Genomic DNA, 17941 nt, shown 5'->3' with positions numbered 1-17941 from the left:
CTGTGATTTCTGCACACTGTAGAATAAACTGTGTAATGCTGAGTAAATTATGTGAAAGCAGAGTGATTTTCTGATGCTATAAAGGGCCTTCATGCACTGTGAAGAAGGCTTCTGAATAGGTTCCTCATAAGGGAATGTCAGTTAATGAACCAAAACAGTCCCTTTATTGTTCAATGTTTGAATGGAAACCCTGTTTTTATCTGATGTAGACTGAAACTAATATACTACAAATGTTGAATCCCAACACAGATAACCCTTTATTCATTTACATGAAGTACTAGAGTAACAGTGAAAACATTCTATCTGGAATGAAGATGTACCTGGTAAATCCGGCAAACTGTGTTTCAATACACTTTAATATGAACATATGAAGGACATCTCTAGAAAAAAAAAAAGGCTACAATTCACTCTTTACATGCAGGCTGTACCAATGTGAAAGACCATATTAACATGCACTGTAAAATATCACATATATAGCACTCTTTCAAATGGAGAGCACTAAATCATTAAACACTAGAAATGTTAAAAGTGGAGGAAATGAAATACACCAAGGTTTTGGTAAAGTGAAGTACACGGTAAGATTATAATAAATTGAAGTACACTCCAAGATTTTGGTACAGGGAAGTATACACTATGATGCAGTGATGTACACTCTAAGATTTTGGTAAGGTGAAATTTTAATTTTACTTTTATCAAAATCTTATTTTTTGATATTGGTAGCATTGAGTTTTTGATACAATGAAGTACACTCTAAAATTATGACACAATGAAGTACTTTCTAAGATTATGGTACAGTGAAATACAGTCTAAGTGGCACTGCTGTGATCATAGCACATACTTTCCAGTAACAGGCTTCTAACAGCTCCAGGTCATTCATGTGAAGCCTTGCATGTTCCACCCACATATGCTACGTGTGTGCATGTGTGTGCGTGCGTGCGTGCGCGCATGTGTGTGGTGTGTATACGCCCAACACTGGAGCGATGCTGAGGGCTCACCGGCGTACTCTGGGTCCACATGTGGCGGGTAGAAGCGGAAGTTGATGAAGAAGGGGATGGGTACGCCGAACTTGAACCACTCCACCACGTAGGGCTGGCCGTCGAGCGGGTGGGCCACGTCACACCCCAGAACCACGGTCTCCCCGGCACGGGCTGTCACAAACTGAGGCTCCTCTCTGACTCCGTGGGCACCTGCAGTAAAACATATAATCAGTGAGCAATCTAAACACACATACACACCCACACACACCCACTACAATGACTTTACTATAGCAACCACTCTGGGAGACACAGTCACATGGTGAAAGTGGAGGCCTTGGCTTCAATATCTCTAATGCTGAGACTCAGAGACACAAAGAGTAGAGTCTGATGAAGAATGTGGCCTGCTTGTTTTTGTATTACATCATTAACAAGCCTCCAGGCTATGCGCTCTACCATGGCATTGATTTTCAGGTAATTCTTGCATGAGTAAACGTTACAACAGGATACAATGTAGCTATTTTACAAATCAATGTGCACACTCATTCACGTCACTGATAAACACCGGGACAGCTCAAGTATTTATGATGTGTTTTGTGCTTTGCAATTAACATGAAGCTGAACAAGACAGGGACAATGCCGTTACACAATGACAAAGAAAAAAAAATTAAAAGGAAATAAATCACACAATTCTCCTCCAGTCAAGTCAAATGCAGTTTCATTTGTGTGCTTTACAATCAGAGATATCAATCACTGAAACACACACAAATACACAGAGTGTGTCCTAGGCTCACTCCTTTTCCTCACTCCTCACAGAAGCAGTCACCTTGGCTGGAGGTCACCACCAAATAAAAGACATATCCTGTATGTCCTGTATCAACAGGACATGGGATTATGATCATGTAGATGGTCAAGCAGTAGAAACATGACAATATATGGCACAGGAATATTGTGGTTTAATGCTGTTTCATTATTTAATCTCACATATAAAAGCTGTGGATCATGCTTGCAATTAGATATTCTCAGTTTCTTTTGCTTTTTCTGTGTGCCTCGCAGTCTCTCTCCCTCTCTCCGTCTCGCAGTGAATCTGTCTCTCTCTCCCTCTCTATGTGTCTTTCTCTCTCCTCCATCCAGCGCTCGTAATGATGTGCTGATGAGAGACGCTGTGTTGCTAGCACGTCCCCATGCATATACCCCAGACTCCCCCTGCATCCACTGCCTACTGCAGCACCTCCTGCTGATTGGCTACTGATGACATCACCAGTGAGCAAAACAAGACATGGAATATATGACTTCACTGTATGCACGGATGAGAGCAACAAGCGGTTAACAAGCTCCTCTCCGCTGTCCTCCAGGATTACTGCCGTTTACAATGAAAGACACAAGGGAGCAGGGCAGTCCAACCACTTGATCTCTGAGAGAGAGGAAGAGAAGAAAGAGGAGGAGAGGCAGATAGAGAGAGCGAGGGAGAGAGAGAGAGAGAGAGAGAGAGAGAGAGAGAGAGAGAGAGAGAGAGAGAGAGCGCAAGAACGCACTGTTCTTATATGCACACAGACATCCTACAGAGGGGGCTCAAACTCCCAGTCTGGCTAAAGACTACATGCATTCATTTTATAAATGAACACTGTGAAAAAGGTACTGCAAAAAGATTTAGTATATATACAGTTTAATTGGTCAGATGCCATTGTGTCTTTTAAACAAAACATTAAAGCAGAGCAAGCAAGTTCTCTCAGCTGCTGTCATGATAATGGATTCAAACCTGCTCAAACCAACCTGTGGCTGTTAAGTATGTCTGACATAATGCAAAGGATGGCAGAATATTTTTGGCAGAATCAACTATGATCACAGAATGATAGTTTCAGCAAATGGACAAAAATGTATGATTCATTAAAAAACAATTCTTTCTACAAGCATGATTTCATCCATTTAAAGGTTTTTAATCATTATTTTGGCAAGGATTCATTACATTGACAGTCATACATGCAAAAGCATGGTTACAGCCTGGATAACCATCCAGTTCATCTTAAATACACATCCATCTCCATTACCAAACAGACAGACAATAGACAATGGAGTGCTCCTCACTACTGGCTTGTCACCAATGTGATAGGACCTAATACAAGAGATCATGCTTGTTGTCTGATGTGTCTGTGGTTAAAAACTGTCCATACCAGCATGTAAAAGTGGAAGTTAATGAGGCAATAACTGCAAAAAAAGGGGGAGTTTCATAGGGCAAATAAATTGATATGGTTTCCCCTCCATGACCATAACTGCTCTGCTCATATGCTTTTGCCTGCTATAAAATGGCCGACGGTGATTAAACCACCTTGGTGTCAGGTACGAATCAAGCTCTGGTGAGGAGGCAAAGCTTGACCTACTTCAGCAGATCCTCCTGCCACAGGTCACATGCCACATTCACAGCAAACCCTTAGACAGGAACAGCTTCACCCTGAAATTTAACCCCTGCTTTCCAAGAGTCAGAGATGACCTCTGCCCTCCCCTGACTCCACCCTTGGCCCCCATGTCCACCCCAACCCTCTTTCACAGCAATAGTCAGATTTGAAAAAGTGTATGATTAAAACCAGTGCTACCAATAGAAATGATGACTGAGTGGAAACCTGTTACTGTTAAAAAATACATTTATTCAAAAAGCTTATTTCTACTTGTTGAATGAAGGCTCACTGAAGTTCACCCTGCTCTTTCAAACTGATCCTTTCTGACACTCAGCTCGATCCACCAAATATCGTTTGGTGGTCTGAATGAAACATGGCCACACCTGGCAGAGAGAATGGCAGATACCAATATGACCCACAAACATGGAACATCCATTTTGAAAATGCCTGCCCCGCCAATGGATTTCCCATTTGTACTGCAGGCCTGTAGAATCATTCTATTGAGGTTATTGATGAACATCCCTGCTCTAATGACTATACCCAACACATGCACATACACATACACACAGACACACACTTCTGAAAGGTTGGCTTGGAAGCATTACCTCCCCTTTGCTTCTATAAATAACCATAAATTAGTCTTCAGTAATAACTACAAAACAAAATGTTAAGGGTTGACGGGCCTCTAATTGCAAAGGAGGAGCATCTTATAATTCATCCACAAGGCACCTATCAGCAGCCAGTAGCACCTGAACAGGTTCACAGCCATGGAACCTGCACACACCTCCAACACAGAGCTACAGAGGAAAGTTTAGTTCTGGCATTGTGCACAGGTGTATTATTGGAGCCTTTTTGTTTCAAAAGCTCAACTTATACAGTCTATGCAATTGTTTATCACTGGGCATCATAATGATAATACCACCAACCAGATTCTGTTGTACATAAAGGTTCTCATTTGCATAATGTAAAATAACTGTAATAAAAGATATTTGCACCTATAGTGTATAGCATTATGGTTTGTATTTGAATCTATTAGATTTAGCCAACATTTCAAAGGAATTCCTATGAAGAAGACCATTAAGAAGTCACTCCAAAACCTGCATAACGTTCTATTCAAAGCAATGTGCATTACGGTAATGTGGTAGACTACCATATAATGTCAGCAAGCACCAATAAAATCTTTTACTAATTCAAAACAAACACCCTTTTAAAGGACATAACTTGGAACTTCTGTGATTTAAATACTAGAGCTGCCTTCCTCTGTTCTATAAAGAAAGTGGGAGAAGGGAATTTATGCAGCCCTTCTTACGGCCTGGTACATGGTGCTAAGAAGAATAGATGGGCCATTATTCCTCTGGTCTACTAAGAGCAGTATGTGCAAGCCCCCACATACTCCACTGCTACCTTGCACTGGTCTTGACTCAGAGATCATCCATGAGTGTTCTAGGCTGTACCAAGTAATCAAGACTATAACCCTCTAATATAATTACAGTCTCATCACATTATCTCGGTACCTAAAGACAAAGTTATGGGCCTGACCTTTAAAAAGCTATGCTTTCATAGACTGTAGATATATTAAAGTTTCATTACACTAACATGGGCTTAGCTTCCACATTACATTTATACTGGTTAATTATGGTTATTCAAATCCTAAGCATCTGTGAAAATACTTCTGGAGACATACATAACCTAAAGATGTACATTTTTAAAACAGGCTTTAAAAACATCTCTGTGTGAACGCAGTACTAATTATCATGATACTGCAGAATTTTTTTGCTGGTTTGTTATCTGTTTCAGTGTCTTATTATTTTTTTCAATTCTTTAAGATGTTTCCTTTCAGAGGATCTATGCATGCTCTGGGTGTTTCTACAGCCAGTCTTGCATGAAAGGTCAAGCGCACCTAGGAAACCTGTGGTCTAATTGTTCCGGGATTATTTTTTTCTCCTTGACCCGTAGAACATGAGTGCCATTTTTGTTCTCAGAAACTAGAGAGGATTTAGAATTTATTGCTATACAATGGCACCTCTGATGATGTGTGTTAGTGTAAAATGATCTCCATTAATGTAAAGTGATTTCGTCTTTCAGTCAGAGAATAGGGAAATGCCTGTTTTGTCTTCCTATTCCCAGCTAACAACAAATGATGACGACCCAACAGGCAGAAAATAATGAGAGAAAATCATTTTATTGTGCCCTTCATTCAGGTCCCTGCGACAGGGCAATGGCAAAGATGGTGGGTTTAATTAATCCTGTGTGTTTACAGTATGTCATGCAGGGGAGGAGAGCTAAGTCCTCTAAGCAGGCCCAGAGGCCTGTTCTTTATGACCCTAAGTAAAGAGAACACCCAGCGGGGACACACAGCACTAGGTTTGGTGGTCATGTGGGCAACAATGAGACAGAGACACACACACACATGCACAACAAGGGCAATAGAAGAACTAGACCTCACTTATTTGCTTTAATGTAATGGTTATTAGGTCTTGACTTTGACCTCCACAGCCACATTTCATGGTTTGAGGTCATTTAGGGGGGTGGGGGGTGGTGAGCTGCTACCAATAAGGCTGTGTAAGCTGACCCTATTACACTCAGTGCATCCTACTTAGACCACTTTAATTTCAGCTCTCTCATCTGAAACCACCCTCAGCATATAGCAAGACTGGCCTCCAGACACCCTGCATACTGATAATGTGCCCTACAGTATTGTTCCGCAAAATAAACACTGCCTGAAGTCCCATAATTCCCTAGCAATTCTCTCCTCAACATCAGCAGCTGTGTACCAGTATTGTCATGGCTAGTGAAGTTCATCCATCCTCCAGATGGGAGACGTATGATTAAGATTCAGTCCCTGAAGTCTATGGAGGACATTGTCTGATTTGCTCCCCAATGTTTCATGGGGAGCTACTGGTGTGATTCCTCATGGTAATGATGTTAGGGGCTGACTCAGTCAGGCAAAGAAAGAAACAAAATACTGGATTTCACTAACGGGGTTTTAAAGCCTCTGTGACAATTACTTTTTTAATTGCTGGCAAGTAATGAAAGGACTGACAGAGAGAGAGAAATATGCTCCCTCACCACTGAGCCTTTCACCACAGATGGCTTACAGTAGACGTTTCCCTGAATGTTAATGACGCGAACCTAGGGTCATACAAACAAATCATTTCTCTGATACTATGGGGAAATAAAGGCAAAATCTTGAACAAAATAGGTTGGAAAAATTCCATTCTGTATTTATATGCAAACACCTTTGGTTAATGATGTACTAAACCTGTTGGAAACGTGCAACCATTAAGCTACCTATTTTGGCTGTATGTTGTATCTAGGTAGAAATTCAGGTATTTCTAACAAACCTCTCCCTACAGCTCCATGCCATAATATAGATGTAATGTGAGGTGGCCCGAGTGCTGCAGGGTGAGGGGCAGGACTCCAACCTCTGGGACGTACATTTATTCAAACACAAAGACAACCACACTCACATGTGTTACAAACAAAGGACACGAACATGAAACGATTAACATTAAACGAACACGATAAATACATCTAACAATGACGAGTATGACATTTAACATTATCACTAACAACAACACACCACATTAACACGTTACGTCAACAATGACCAAAGACGCTGCACACGCTGATGTGGGTTTAAATACACATGGACAAATGAGGCACAGGTGTTTGCAAGCGTGGCCACAAACGAAGGTCCTCCCACTACACATAGCTGGCCAAACCACGTGCCTCGTGGGAGGCGAGCGTTCCGTGACAATGGATACAATGGAACGGATTAATCAGATTTCTAATGAATAAAATTATTCTACACAGAGCTTACATATAATAAATATTTATATTATTTAATGCAAAATTTATTTTTTAACCAATTACATCAGTAGACAAACACTGGTCAGCACTGAAAAGTGTACAATGATTACGGGATTCTTCATTACAACATTACATAAGGGGTGGTGGAACTCTGATTTGCCTATTGGGCACTGATTCCATTGGCCATGCCAAAGGGTACAATACAATCAATACAACTTACTGCCTGCCCAACATCTAGTAGCAGTAAAGAAAATACAAATCAGTGGGTTTTCAAAGAATGACCATTTTAACATCATTCTCAAAACTGTGGGTATTGTTTGCGAACAGCATCTATTTATGTCATGTCCTGTTAAAATGCCCCTTGGGGATGTACAGTGATCAATGACCCCTCTGCCTGTCCCATGCACCACGCCACCAGTCAGTGCAACAGCAGACGTTCGGGATATGCCAACATGAGCTAGGCCAGTAACAGAGCTGCAGAAACCACTCTGCACCAAGGGCCACGGCTGAGACGGCCAAACCCTCCTCACATAATTCCACTGCCCTGGGTGAAATTTGCTGTGGCAGAGTTAGTATTTTAGCCAGCCTATTTTAGCCACTAGGCTCATCTCCAATAAAGTAGAGAGTGCTTCATCAGCAGTGTCCAGCAACGACAATGGAGAATCTACTCTGATAAATGAGACAGTGATGGAAGGGGTCTATGCCAAAAATCCTATACTGTTGAATTGGAAATGTTGAAACTGTATCCAAACATTGACTGTATCCAGTCCTCTTATTCTACAACTTTTCCTGAGTGAGTGCATCTCTCCCTCTATATCCCTGTCTCTCCTGTAGCAGTAACTTCCCCCATCTTCAAACAGGCAGAGAGGGGATCTGACTGGAGTATAGCACAGCTCCTGAGACCCCCCCCCCCACACACACACACACCAATGCATAGCTGACAGGTCAAAAGTCTGAAATCTCAAAACAGGATGCTCACCCTCTAGGGAATGAACAACCCAACCATACAATGATGATCCCTCAGTGGTCTGACGCTGTGCTAGTGACGTTACGATGATCTTTGTTTGTTTTTTGCATATTGTCTGGTAGGAGTTTCATGTAATTATGTGGCACACTGAGAATATTCAGACCTACAACATGATCAATGCAATGTGAAATGTAATCAATGCAATGTGAAAGATCATCTTTGATAATCCAGCATACTGGTGCAGTATATTAGTGTATTACTAAAGTGGAATCTCATGCAAAGGAGGAAGACATAATAAACTTGAGTGATCTCCAGTACACACCACAACATTTGATTACCAAAGCAAGACTATTATGGAACACACTGCTATATCTTTTGGCCTATGCAACAAAGCACAGGGAAACAAAGCAGCCCAGCGTATGTCACCTCCACACTCTCTCCATCAGCTCACTTTTGCTGGTAATACATCTCTCTGTTTATATCTGATACTCATTCCTTGCCTATCTCCTTTTCACGGTGTGCAAGTCGTGTTCATGTTCTACATGTCATTGTTGCGTGTTCTCTGAAAGGGGTGAACTCAGTGCACAAGCTAGCCAGTTATACAGCCTGATCTTCAGGCATGAATGGCTGAATGTAGATTAGCATGAAGGGTTTTTCCTGAAATCTTTTTATTATTTTATTAAGACCAGTGGCTACTGCTGGGAGCTGGAGAATGTCCAGCAGCACTTAATGGAGTATGGTTTGGCCTAGCCAAAAAACACTATAGTCCTCTAGTGTGCTTTTTCACACAATGTAACTGATCTAAATGCTTCTTCAGTTGCACTGAAAAAAAAACAATGGCATTCTTTTCTGCGGCTTTGAATTTAGATTTTTGTCAGGGAGGAATTCCATCAGTGCTGTGCTACACAGGATGATTACTGATGTTACACTTATCAAGTTTACTTGTTGCTAGTAAAATCAATATTTGCTACTTCTAAGCCAGTTCAATCACTCCCAACTGATGCACAAACAAACAGAAGTGAGGGGTGTGCACACTTTCCTGCATCCCATTGTAACACTGTGATTGATGTGGACAGACAACCCCCCCCCCCCACACACACACACAAAGCATGACCTATTCTTCTCCTCTAAATGTATACTTAAACATGACTGGGTTTCTAAAGAGACATCATTATGAAATCACTTCGTGTTGCTGCACTGTACACTTCAACAAAGCAAAGGTGAATCTAGCCTTAGCCTTAGCTCACAATCTGATGTACTGATGGACATAAATGTGTCAACCTTATGGGTGTCTCCTTCATATCCTTCCACTTTCTGCTATGCTCCTGCTATAATGAAAGCAGATAATTACAGGACCAGGCAGGCTTTAATGGCACAAGTTAAATGGTGGCCTTAATTACACTTCTATAAGCAAGTGATGGCAGGCCTGAGAATGATTTTACAGTGTGAAGGGTAGCCACCATCTGCTAAATGTGCTCTCAGGCATGAGGCCCAGACGAGGCCCAGACGAGGCTGATTCAACAGTCGTGCCCAACCATGCCTGTCCCAGCTCAGAGGAGGTTAGCAGCAGGATGGGGATTACTGAGCTGGGTAGAGGACAGAGGTGTGCTATTAAAGGACATTTCAACTGGGTCCAGAGGGCAAGGAGGGAACTCTTGCAGGAGGATACAGCTGAGCATGGCACCAAGCCTGTGCCAGGTGGGAGCCAGTGTGAGATCGTACCAGAGAGACAGGGCGAGCCAGTGTGAGATCACCTAGGAGAGACAAGGCGAGCTAGTGTGAGATCTCCCAGGAGAAACAGGGCGAGCTAGTGTGAGATTGCCCAGGAGAGACAGGGCGAGCCAGTGTGAGATTGCCCTAGAGAGACAGGGCGAGCCAGTGTGAGAACACCCAGGAGAGACAGGGCGAGCCAGTGTGAGAACACCCAGGAGAGACAGGGTGAGCTAGTGTGAGAACACCCAGGAGAGACAGGGCGAGCCAGTGTGAGATTGCCCCCGAGAGACAGGGCGAGCTAGTGTGAGAACACCCAGGAGAGACAGGGCGAGCCAGTGTGAGATCACCCTTTGAGCATGCACTCAAAGTGATCACTATATGAAGTCTAGTAAGGACATCAAGACCAGGGGACTCAGCAAGTGCAGCAAGGGACAGAGGGAGCATTTCCTGGACAGGGGCCTGAAGTACAGTGTGGGAACGTCTTATGGTCATGGAATGAATGTTTAATGGGCGCAGGAGAGTCGAGCAAGAGGAAGCAGAGAACAACGCATCAATAGCCACCTGAAAGATGAGCCAGCGAGGAAGCAGGCAAGCCTAGGAGAGAGGCAGTCAGCACACTGCCTGACGCCCTGCTGAGACCCAGCACCACAGTGAGGTCACAAACTCTCACGCACACTCACTCATGTCTCTCCATCACACACCCTGTACAAAGTAGGGCTCTGTGCTGTTCCAGTGCCCCTGTGCTACCATGCACTCATGAATCTTTGACTCCCTTTATGCACCATTTAGTTAGTAAATGAACCATTCCTATAATTTAGGAATATTTCCCTAATAGGTAATAAATAAATGACAACCATCTACTGAATTTATTAATTTAAAGATCTCACTAGTAACATGGAGCAAGACCTTTATCCTGTTCTCTAGGCCCTGTTTTGGATGATATACTCAGGAGCATATCTGCTTAATAATCTCAACATGAACAGCTCCCATTTACCTGGATCCCACTTACCTACCCATATATCCAAACCTTTACCCCAACAAGGTCTTTAAAAAGTTACCTCACTCCTTCCTGCTCTCCATAAAAAATATCCAATTACATATATAATGCATATTTTCCATTGCTTTAATGCTACATGTTTGTCTGATTGTACTCTCGCACTGGGCACTAAAGTGATGCTTGCTGTGCATTCAACACATGCCCTCAGATACATTAGCATCAGCTGATGCTTTCTGATTGTGCAGTGTGGGAGACAGCGCTGCCTGAAAGACCTTACTAACAGTCTGCTGATAAGTGAGCTCACATGACCCAACTTCACTCATTCACAAATACAGACCGACTGAAAGAGCTTTCGCACAGTATAGGCCCAGAGTGAGTTCCAACAGACAACCTGAACACAGCAGCATGAACTGAGAGGGACAGATCATGAGTTAATTTAGCAGCATGAACTTCCATAAAAGAGCCCATTTTCAAGGAGACAATTCTAACAAAAGTAAGCTCAACACTACAAGTAAATCTAAAAAGCCCTCTATTCAATATCTTGTTAATAATAAACAATAGATATAACAACTATAATTAAAAAGATTTTTAAACTGCGTATATTAGTTTTTATATTACATACACTTTAACTACTGGACTTTACCAAAACTTTCACTTATTATGTTCAATCTTATCTATGTAAAATGATAAAAATATATAAGGCAAACTTGACTGTCCCCACCAGATTTGTGTAACTATACAACAGGCATCCAAGTTTTATGTAATTTGCAGCAGGTCAATGCAATAATGCAACATTATAACACTATTCTGACATCTCCTTAAAAGACTTGCATATAGCATGCTTGGTAATATCTTCCAGTACATTTTTAATGGCCTCTTCTCATATGACATGTTACATTTCCTTTTCTCATTGAAAATGATTTGGCTTTCAGCAACTGTTAAAATAAATGATAAATGAACTTCTTAACCAAAGGTAAAGGTAGAGCTTGAAATTCAGTGAATGGTACCTGTTACTTACTAAAGAATAACTGGATTAATTACTCATACTGACGAATAATTAATGAGAGACTATGTAATATACACAGCTTAAACACATACCAATTTTTTTTAACAGTGGTCAGCCATTACACACACAAATTGATTCTCATACAAATATGACTGCTACATATTGCAGCTTCCCCTTTAGGCTCATCTTCAAAAACAGCTGGGGAAAACAGTCACATGGGCCAAAAAAAGGCAATTAATTTTATGAAATGTTCAGCCTTGTACTACAAACTTGAGAAATTGTCTCCATGTCCATGGGTCATGGGAAGTTGGCAAAGAGAACAGAGCTTCAAAATACAAATGCTTGAGTAAAGCTAAGTTTTCAAAGCAATAAAGGTAATCACAAAGCAAACATCTTGAATTAGAACTACCTGAAGTTTCCCTCTATGAGTCATAATGAGCACCTCTACAGACATACACATACACATGCACACACATGCACACACAGACCCACGTGGTCCACTCTACCAGCAGCTTCCTAACCACACTCACCTCCAACATAACTGTTCAAATACCTTTACTTTGTTACTTTGGATAAAAGGATCCATCAAATGAATACATGTAAATGGGGACATTAGCATTTTTCTTTTTGCTCACTCTATTTTATCCCACATTTAACAGTAAAGTCTAATTTACAGACTTTTTATATAAATTAAATATATTAGATTTTTTTTCTATGAATATAGTAAATCTACTACAAATTTTGAAGAAGTCATTCAAAAAAAAAAGGGAAAAATTATATTATTTTTAAAATATGAGCTAATCCATGTAATTTTGGTCTCCGTCATTTGAAACCTTACAAATGTCCCTTTGCATACAGATGTCAGCTCTAACACTGTATTATTCCTGCCATGTACATGTAGAGGAAATTGAAGGAAAACTTCATCTGAAAGAACCCTTAAATTTTGCACCTGACAGTAAGCTATTTCTAATGGCTCTGGCTAGTTCTATTTAGAGAATGTTTTCGTTAACGTGCTAAATATGTCATTTGTGTGCAGGAGGGTTTCAACGCCAGTGTTAGCAATGATCAGCATGTGCTTTGGACAACAGTTCTGTGACCTCATAGCTCGGATGAGCCAAGACCTCACTGCGACACAGAGAGGATGGCAATCAGGCAGCAAGCACCATCAAAGGGGCTATCCACAAATTGAACAGGCTTTCATAGTAAAATGCACGCAACTAAACTGACCTAATGAGCACTGTATTTGGGAGATCCTTGCCTATCAGTAGAGAGAGAAATTAGCATTGCCTACATGCTGTTTGTACTTAATCAAAAACTAATTACATAATGATGGCATGCTCTTTCCTTAAGCATGAAACACTCCTCTATTATATAATACAACTGACTGTCTGTTTAGCATGCTGCAGACATCAGGATACGTCAATCGTAAGAGTACTGATTAATAACAAGCTCTTAATTCATTACATATAACAATGTTAAATTAGAGGTAAAGATGCTTATTCCACAAAGACAATGAGAACAAGACTTTTACTTTACAGTACCTAAACTCTTAGCACATTAGAAAATTCTATCCCCACTACTTGCTGCTTAACAGATATACAGGTATAAGCCATAGAAGGAGATGGGTTACAAGGAGATGGGTTCTTTTCTCTAGAAAGACTAATGATTAGTGGGACAGAAACATGTCACACCTACAATCTACAAATGCATATTATATATATATATATATATATATATATATATAAAAAGAATGAAGGTGTTTTTTTTTGTTGATGAGACAAAAATAGTAACAGACTGACCTACACCAACTACTACACCAGCACAAAGTCATGAATAATTAACCAAGTTCCAAAGAGCCCTTTTGAATGTGTCTATATATAGAACTTATTCCTCTAGAGGTGTCTTACTCATGCTGGCTCCTCCTGTCACTATCAGCCAGAATAAGAAAGCAGGTGCTGCAGTAGGAGGAGAAGAACCCTGACTCAGTGTTGGCCCACATAACAGCTCACTGACACTGGTGGCTTTTGTAGAAGTACCTGTTAGATTTGAGGCAGAAGAGGCCTACTGCCATCCCTCAGTATCAGTCAGAAAGGATCCTAGTTGCTCCAAATACAGTTTAGTAATAATGGCTTGGTAAACTAAAATGTGAGCTAAGAGCTAAAGAAGGCTACCAGCCAAAACTGCATTTGTGCCTGTATAAGCAGTCTAAAACCATGGCAAAGATGACAGGCCCACCAAAGGTCTTGTTGGGCCTGATTTAATCCATGGTCTGAACCCATTCATTGAAAATGAAACTTTTGAAACAGCACGTTTGCAAAGGTTCTAGTGACCCAAGCCATGAGCCAACTTTTGTGTTATTGTCAACTGTGGTGTTATTGAAAAATGTGCTATTGCCAACTTTATAAGAACTATTTTAATCATTTTCAGAAACATTAAAATATCTACTTTAAGTCTCAAGTGATCAGATGTACATGAGAGTAGATAAACTATCCAATTATTCATGAAATCCTCTGGTTAAATTATTTAACTTGGACAAACAATAGCAGGAAACCTTGGTAAATTCAGCAAATATCAAATAAATGAAACAAACTTTCTTTAACAAAGAAAAACACAGTCAAACTCAACTGAGGACTCAGGAAGTGACCTACCCCATCTGATTTCAGAGACATGGGAACAACCCTAGAACAAAGACTGAGACGGCAGGTAGAGCTGTAGGGGTTTAAATGTTCAAATTTGAAATAATTTAGACCTTTCATAGTCCCTCTGGGAGACTCTTTGGCACACATGCCTCTCTCCTGGGCTGTGGCAGCAGACTACAGGCAGACTGCTCAGGGGAAAGTGTATCAGAGACAGGAAATGGCCTTTGAAGTGCTGAGGGAGGGGAAATGGAATCCAGGCACAGAGACAGATAAGATACTTACTCCACCTTCTACAGAGCTCAGGGCCTAAAGCCTCTACACAACTATTTGCCATTCATATTAAACAAGACTATCAAAAGCAGTTAATGTTTACAACAGAACAAAGCATTAATAAGAAGTCATAAATTATTCCAAAAGACAGAATATATTTTAAATGTGAAATCTCCTTACCCTCAACCTAAAATCTAATCCAGGAATCAGCTCTTGATGTCTGCATGATGGCAGAATTTAGCATATTTCAGCAGATACTTATGCATATGAATCAGTTGGGTTATACCAGGGAAGGGCTGTGCAGTGCTGTGGTCCTCAATGGTTTAAACCTAAGAACCCTGGGCTAGACTGTGCTTGCTAACTTCAAGTTACAGGATTAATACATTTTAACATTATTTCTCCTTCCCAATAGGTGCCCTGAACTTCCCCCTACTGTTGAATCACTATAGCCATCAAAATACATTTAGAAACTGGCTGCAAGAGCTATCCCCAATATGGTTAATGTTAGGCAGCCCTCCATGTGATCAACTGCACGCCACTGCCTGACTGGAACACTCCCTGTGAGTGATTTAACCAGACTACAGCTAACATTATAAATTGTAATTACTAGACATTAAAACTATTGTTAAATCAAGCCAACAAGGCAGATTACACCAAGTTCAAGTAATTATAGCTCTGACCTTTCCACCTTGAACAGAAATAGCTACAGGATTACAACCATAATACTTGTAGTGAATTAATATTGGACACTTGACCATGCTTGAAGAAAAGTCTTTAAATGCCTTTAATTACTTTTACGGGGGTGGAGGGACCTACACCAAAAATGTGCCAGAGAGAAACTTCCGAAAGCAAGCAGATTACATTAAGTTAAAATATGTAAAAATGTTACCAGCATAGTCCAACAGCAGCTTAGCGAACATTGTGCTAGATCTCTCCTTCATTTAATCGAATCACTGCACGAGGCCCTAGTCCTGAATCTCCTCTCAGGGTTTTACCACAAGCTGATGACAATGAGAAGGTTTCTCAGCAAGAAGAAACCAGTGGTCTCTAGTCTGTACTTACTTTCCACTGTCATAGTACTCTCTGCCTACTTCCATCCATATGCAGGCTAGAGCCTGGGTCCTGGAGCTCCACCAGAATCTGCATTCACTCAGGCACTGCAGATTAGTGATAAACTGTGCAATGGAAACAGACGTTACTAGGCATATGCTCATATCATGGTTAAAGTTGCTCTGTTTCCCTCAGGGAGCCTGCGAGAAGCTCCAACAAGTGCAAGCACAGTCTGCTGCCATCCATCCAGCCGGCGGGCCCCAGTTAGCAGACTTGACCCTGACTAGTTCATCAGCTCATGGCATTCTGAAGAGAGAGGCTCGCTTCATTGTGTTTCTGTTGAAGCAGAAAGAAGCAAGGCAGAGAGCCGAGCCTGGCACCTGGCCAGGAAAATAAAAGTAGATGCCTGTGCCAGATGACAGCTTGAGACAGTAGCATCCGAGCAGCAGCGGGGAGCTTCAGTAGTGCTGACTGAGAGTCACATGTGAGGGAGATGTGGAGCATATGTAACACAGGTGAGACACATCTCTTAGGCACTTAGACAGATGAGGTAGCTGTAAACGCCACCTCTGCCTAGACAATTAACTTATTTATGAGTAGACAACTAGTATATACCCTTTGAAATATCTGCACATAATGTTGTTTCCTTGCACATGGCTGATTTATTGATGCAAGAAAACCTACAAATGTGAACATGTTTACCTCTATATTCAGATGTGAATGTTACTGACCTGGTTGCAAATTGCAAAATGAAATATGAGAACATTTTTCACAGATTATCTGAATCATTTGAACAGCTATTACTTGCCTGCAACATTTAGCCCCCTAGTGGATCATTTGAAACTGCAGGGCTATATGAGTCCACTGACAATAAAATAAACCGCACCATTTTTCCAGTGCTTTCATCAACAAAACAGCATGTACTTATATATCTCTTGGTCAAACAATCTTACTGGGCAAATACATTTTAAATTATATTAACTTTTTAAATTCATGTTTTAACTAACCAAGCTAAGGGAGAAGGTACAAAAGAACAGCACAAAGAGGGTCTTTAGCACCTAGTAATAAGAAGCAGGTGAGAAAATGCTCGATTGGCATTTTTTATGTTTAATCGCATCTGCCTTAGAATCTGTTCTCAGTCACTAAGTTGAAGCAAACTTAAATCCTCTTTAGATACAATACAGTCAAAGTCATACTTACACAAACCTCAAGTTACATCATGATGTTAAAACAGGTGCACCATGCTCAGGTGCATACTGCAGAAATAGTTTACAGTGCAGAACACAACAGAACTACATACCACAGCCTGACATATTCTTTTCAGTTTCCCCTTCTGAATTTATATAAATAAAAATGCACAAATGTCACCTGTCCAAATGTCATCTAATGTATCTGTAGTCTGCAGAAAAGACATGCATGCATAAATAAAACCAATATTCACACAGAACTTCAGTAAACATAGTCTTACCTGGTACGACGCATTTAAAAGAAAGCTTTAAAAAGGTCAAACTGATTGTGTCTGTTAAACACTGTAATGACACTAAACCAAAGTTACGGTGCGGCAAGGGAAAAAAAATACAACTTGAGTATCGAACGGTATCAAACATCGTACTTCAACTCACCCTGAGCAGCCGTTCCTCGGGTGCTGAATACACTTGCTATCAAAGTGGCCACATACCAAATCATAGTACTATTGCCAGCCAGCAAGAAACCTCATCATATCTCAAAGTGCCCCTTTCAAGAAACCATTCATAGCCGAGCCCCAAGCACGTTAGACACACTATCGGCTGCTGAAATCCTTTTATTCATGCCCTGCACACTTTCTCCCGCTTCCCTTCATTCTTTCCCTCCCCTTCTCTCCTTTCGCATCCTCTCTCGAAGAGATAGAGCACCTGCACCAGCGCAAGGAAGGCAGACGCGGCTTGATAGCAATGCCAACGTGAAACCAAGCGTGAGAATTTAGTTATTGGAACCGCCCCCGCTTGAATTTCATTGGTAAGTGTGGGAGGACTTGCTGCGTGGATTGGTCACTTCTGCGTCGCTCTTGAGGTAAAAGCCGCTGGTCCATATTTCAAGGTGAGTTGGAGCGTGAAGTGGTACCGGAGCCGCAGTATCATGC

General features: G+C 41.2%; 1 protein-coding gene across 1 annotated transcript in view; it reads right to left on the bottom strand.

The window, feature by feature from the left end:
• igsf9bb (immunoglobulin superfamily, member 9Bb) overlaps positions 1 to 17674 on the bottom strand; it is a 67876-nt gene extending 50202 nt beyond the window's left edge. Inside the window, exons 1-2 of the mRNA XM_027003590.2 lie at positions 17445 to 17674; positions 996 to 1187 (exon numbers count right to left, since the gene is read on the bottom strand). Of these exons, the coding sequence (XP_026859391.1) occupies positions 996 to 1187; positions 17445 to 17508 (256 nt within the window). The 5' untranslated portion in view covers positions 17509 to 17674. The remainder of the gene's footprint in view (positions 1 to 995; positions 1188 to 17444) is intronic.
• Positions 17675 to 17941: the final 267 nt, after the last annotated feature.

This window comes from Electrophorus electricus, chromosome 6 (genome assembly GCF_013358815.1).
Source record: "Electrophorus electricus isolate fEleEle1 chromosome 6, fEleEle1.pri, whole genome shotgun sequence".
Taxonomy (NCBI): Eukaryota; Metazoa; Chordata; class Actinopteri; order Gymnotiformes; family Gymnotidae; genus Electrophorus; species Electrophorus electricus.
The sequence above is the reverse complement of the archived record's forward strand: the minus strand, read 5'-3'. Positions and strand labels throughout refer to the sequence as shown.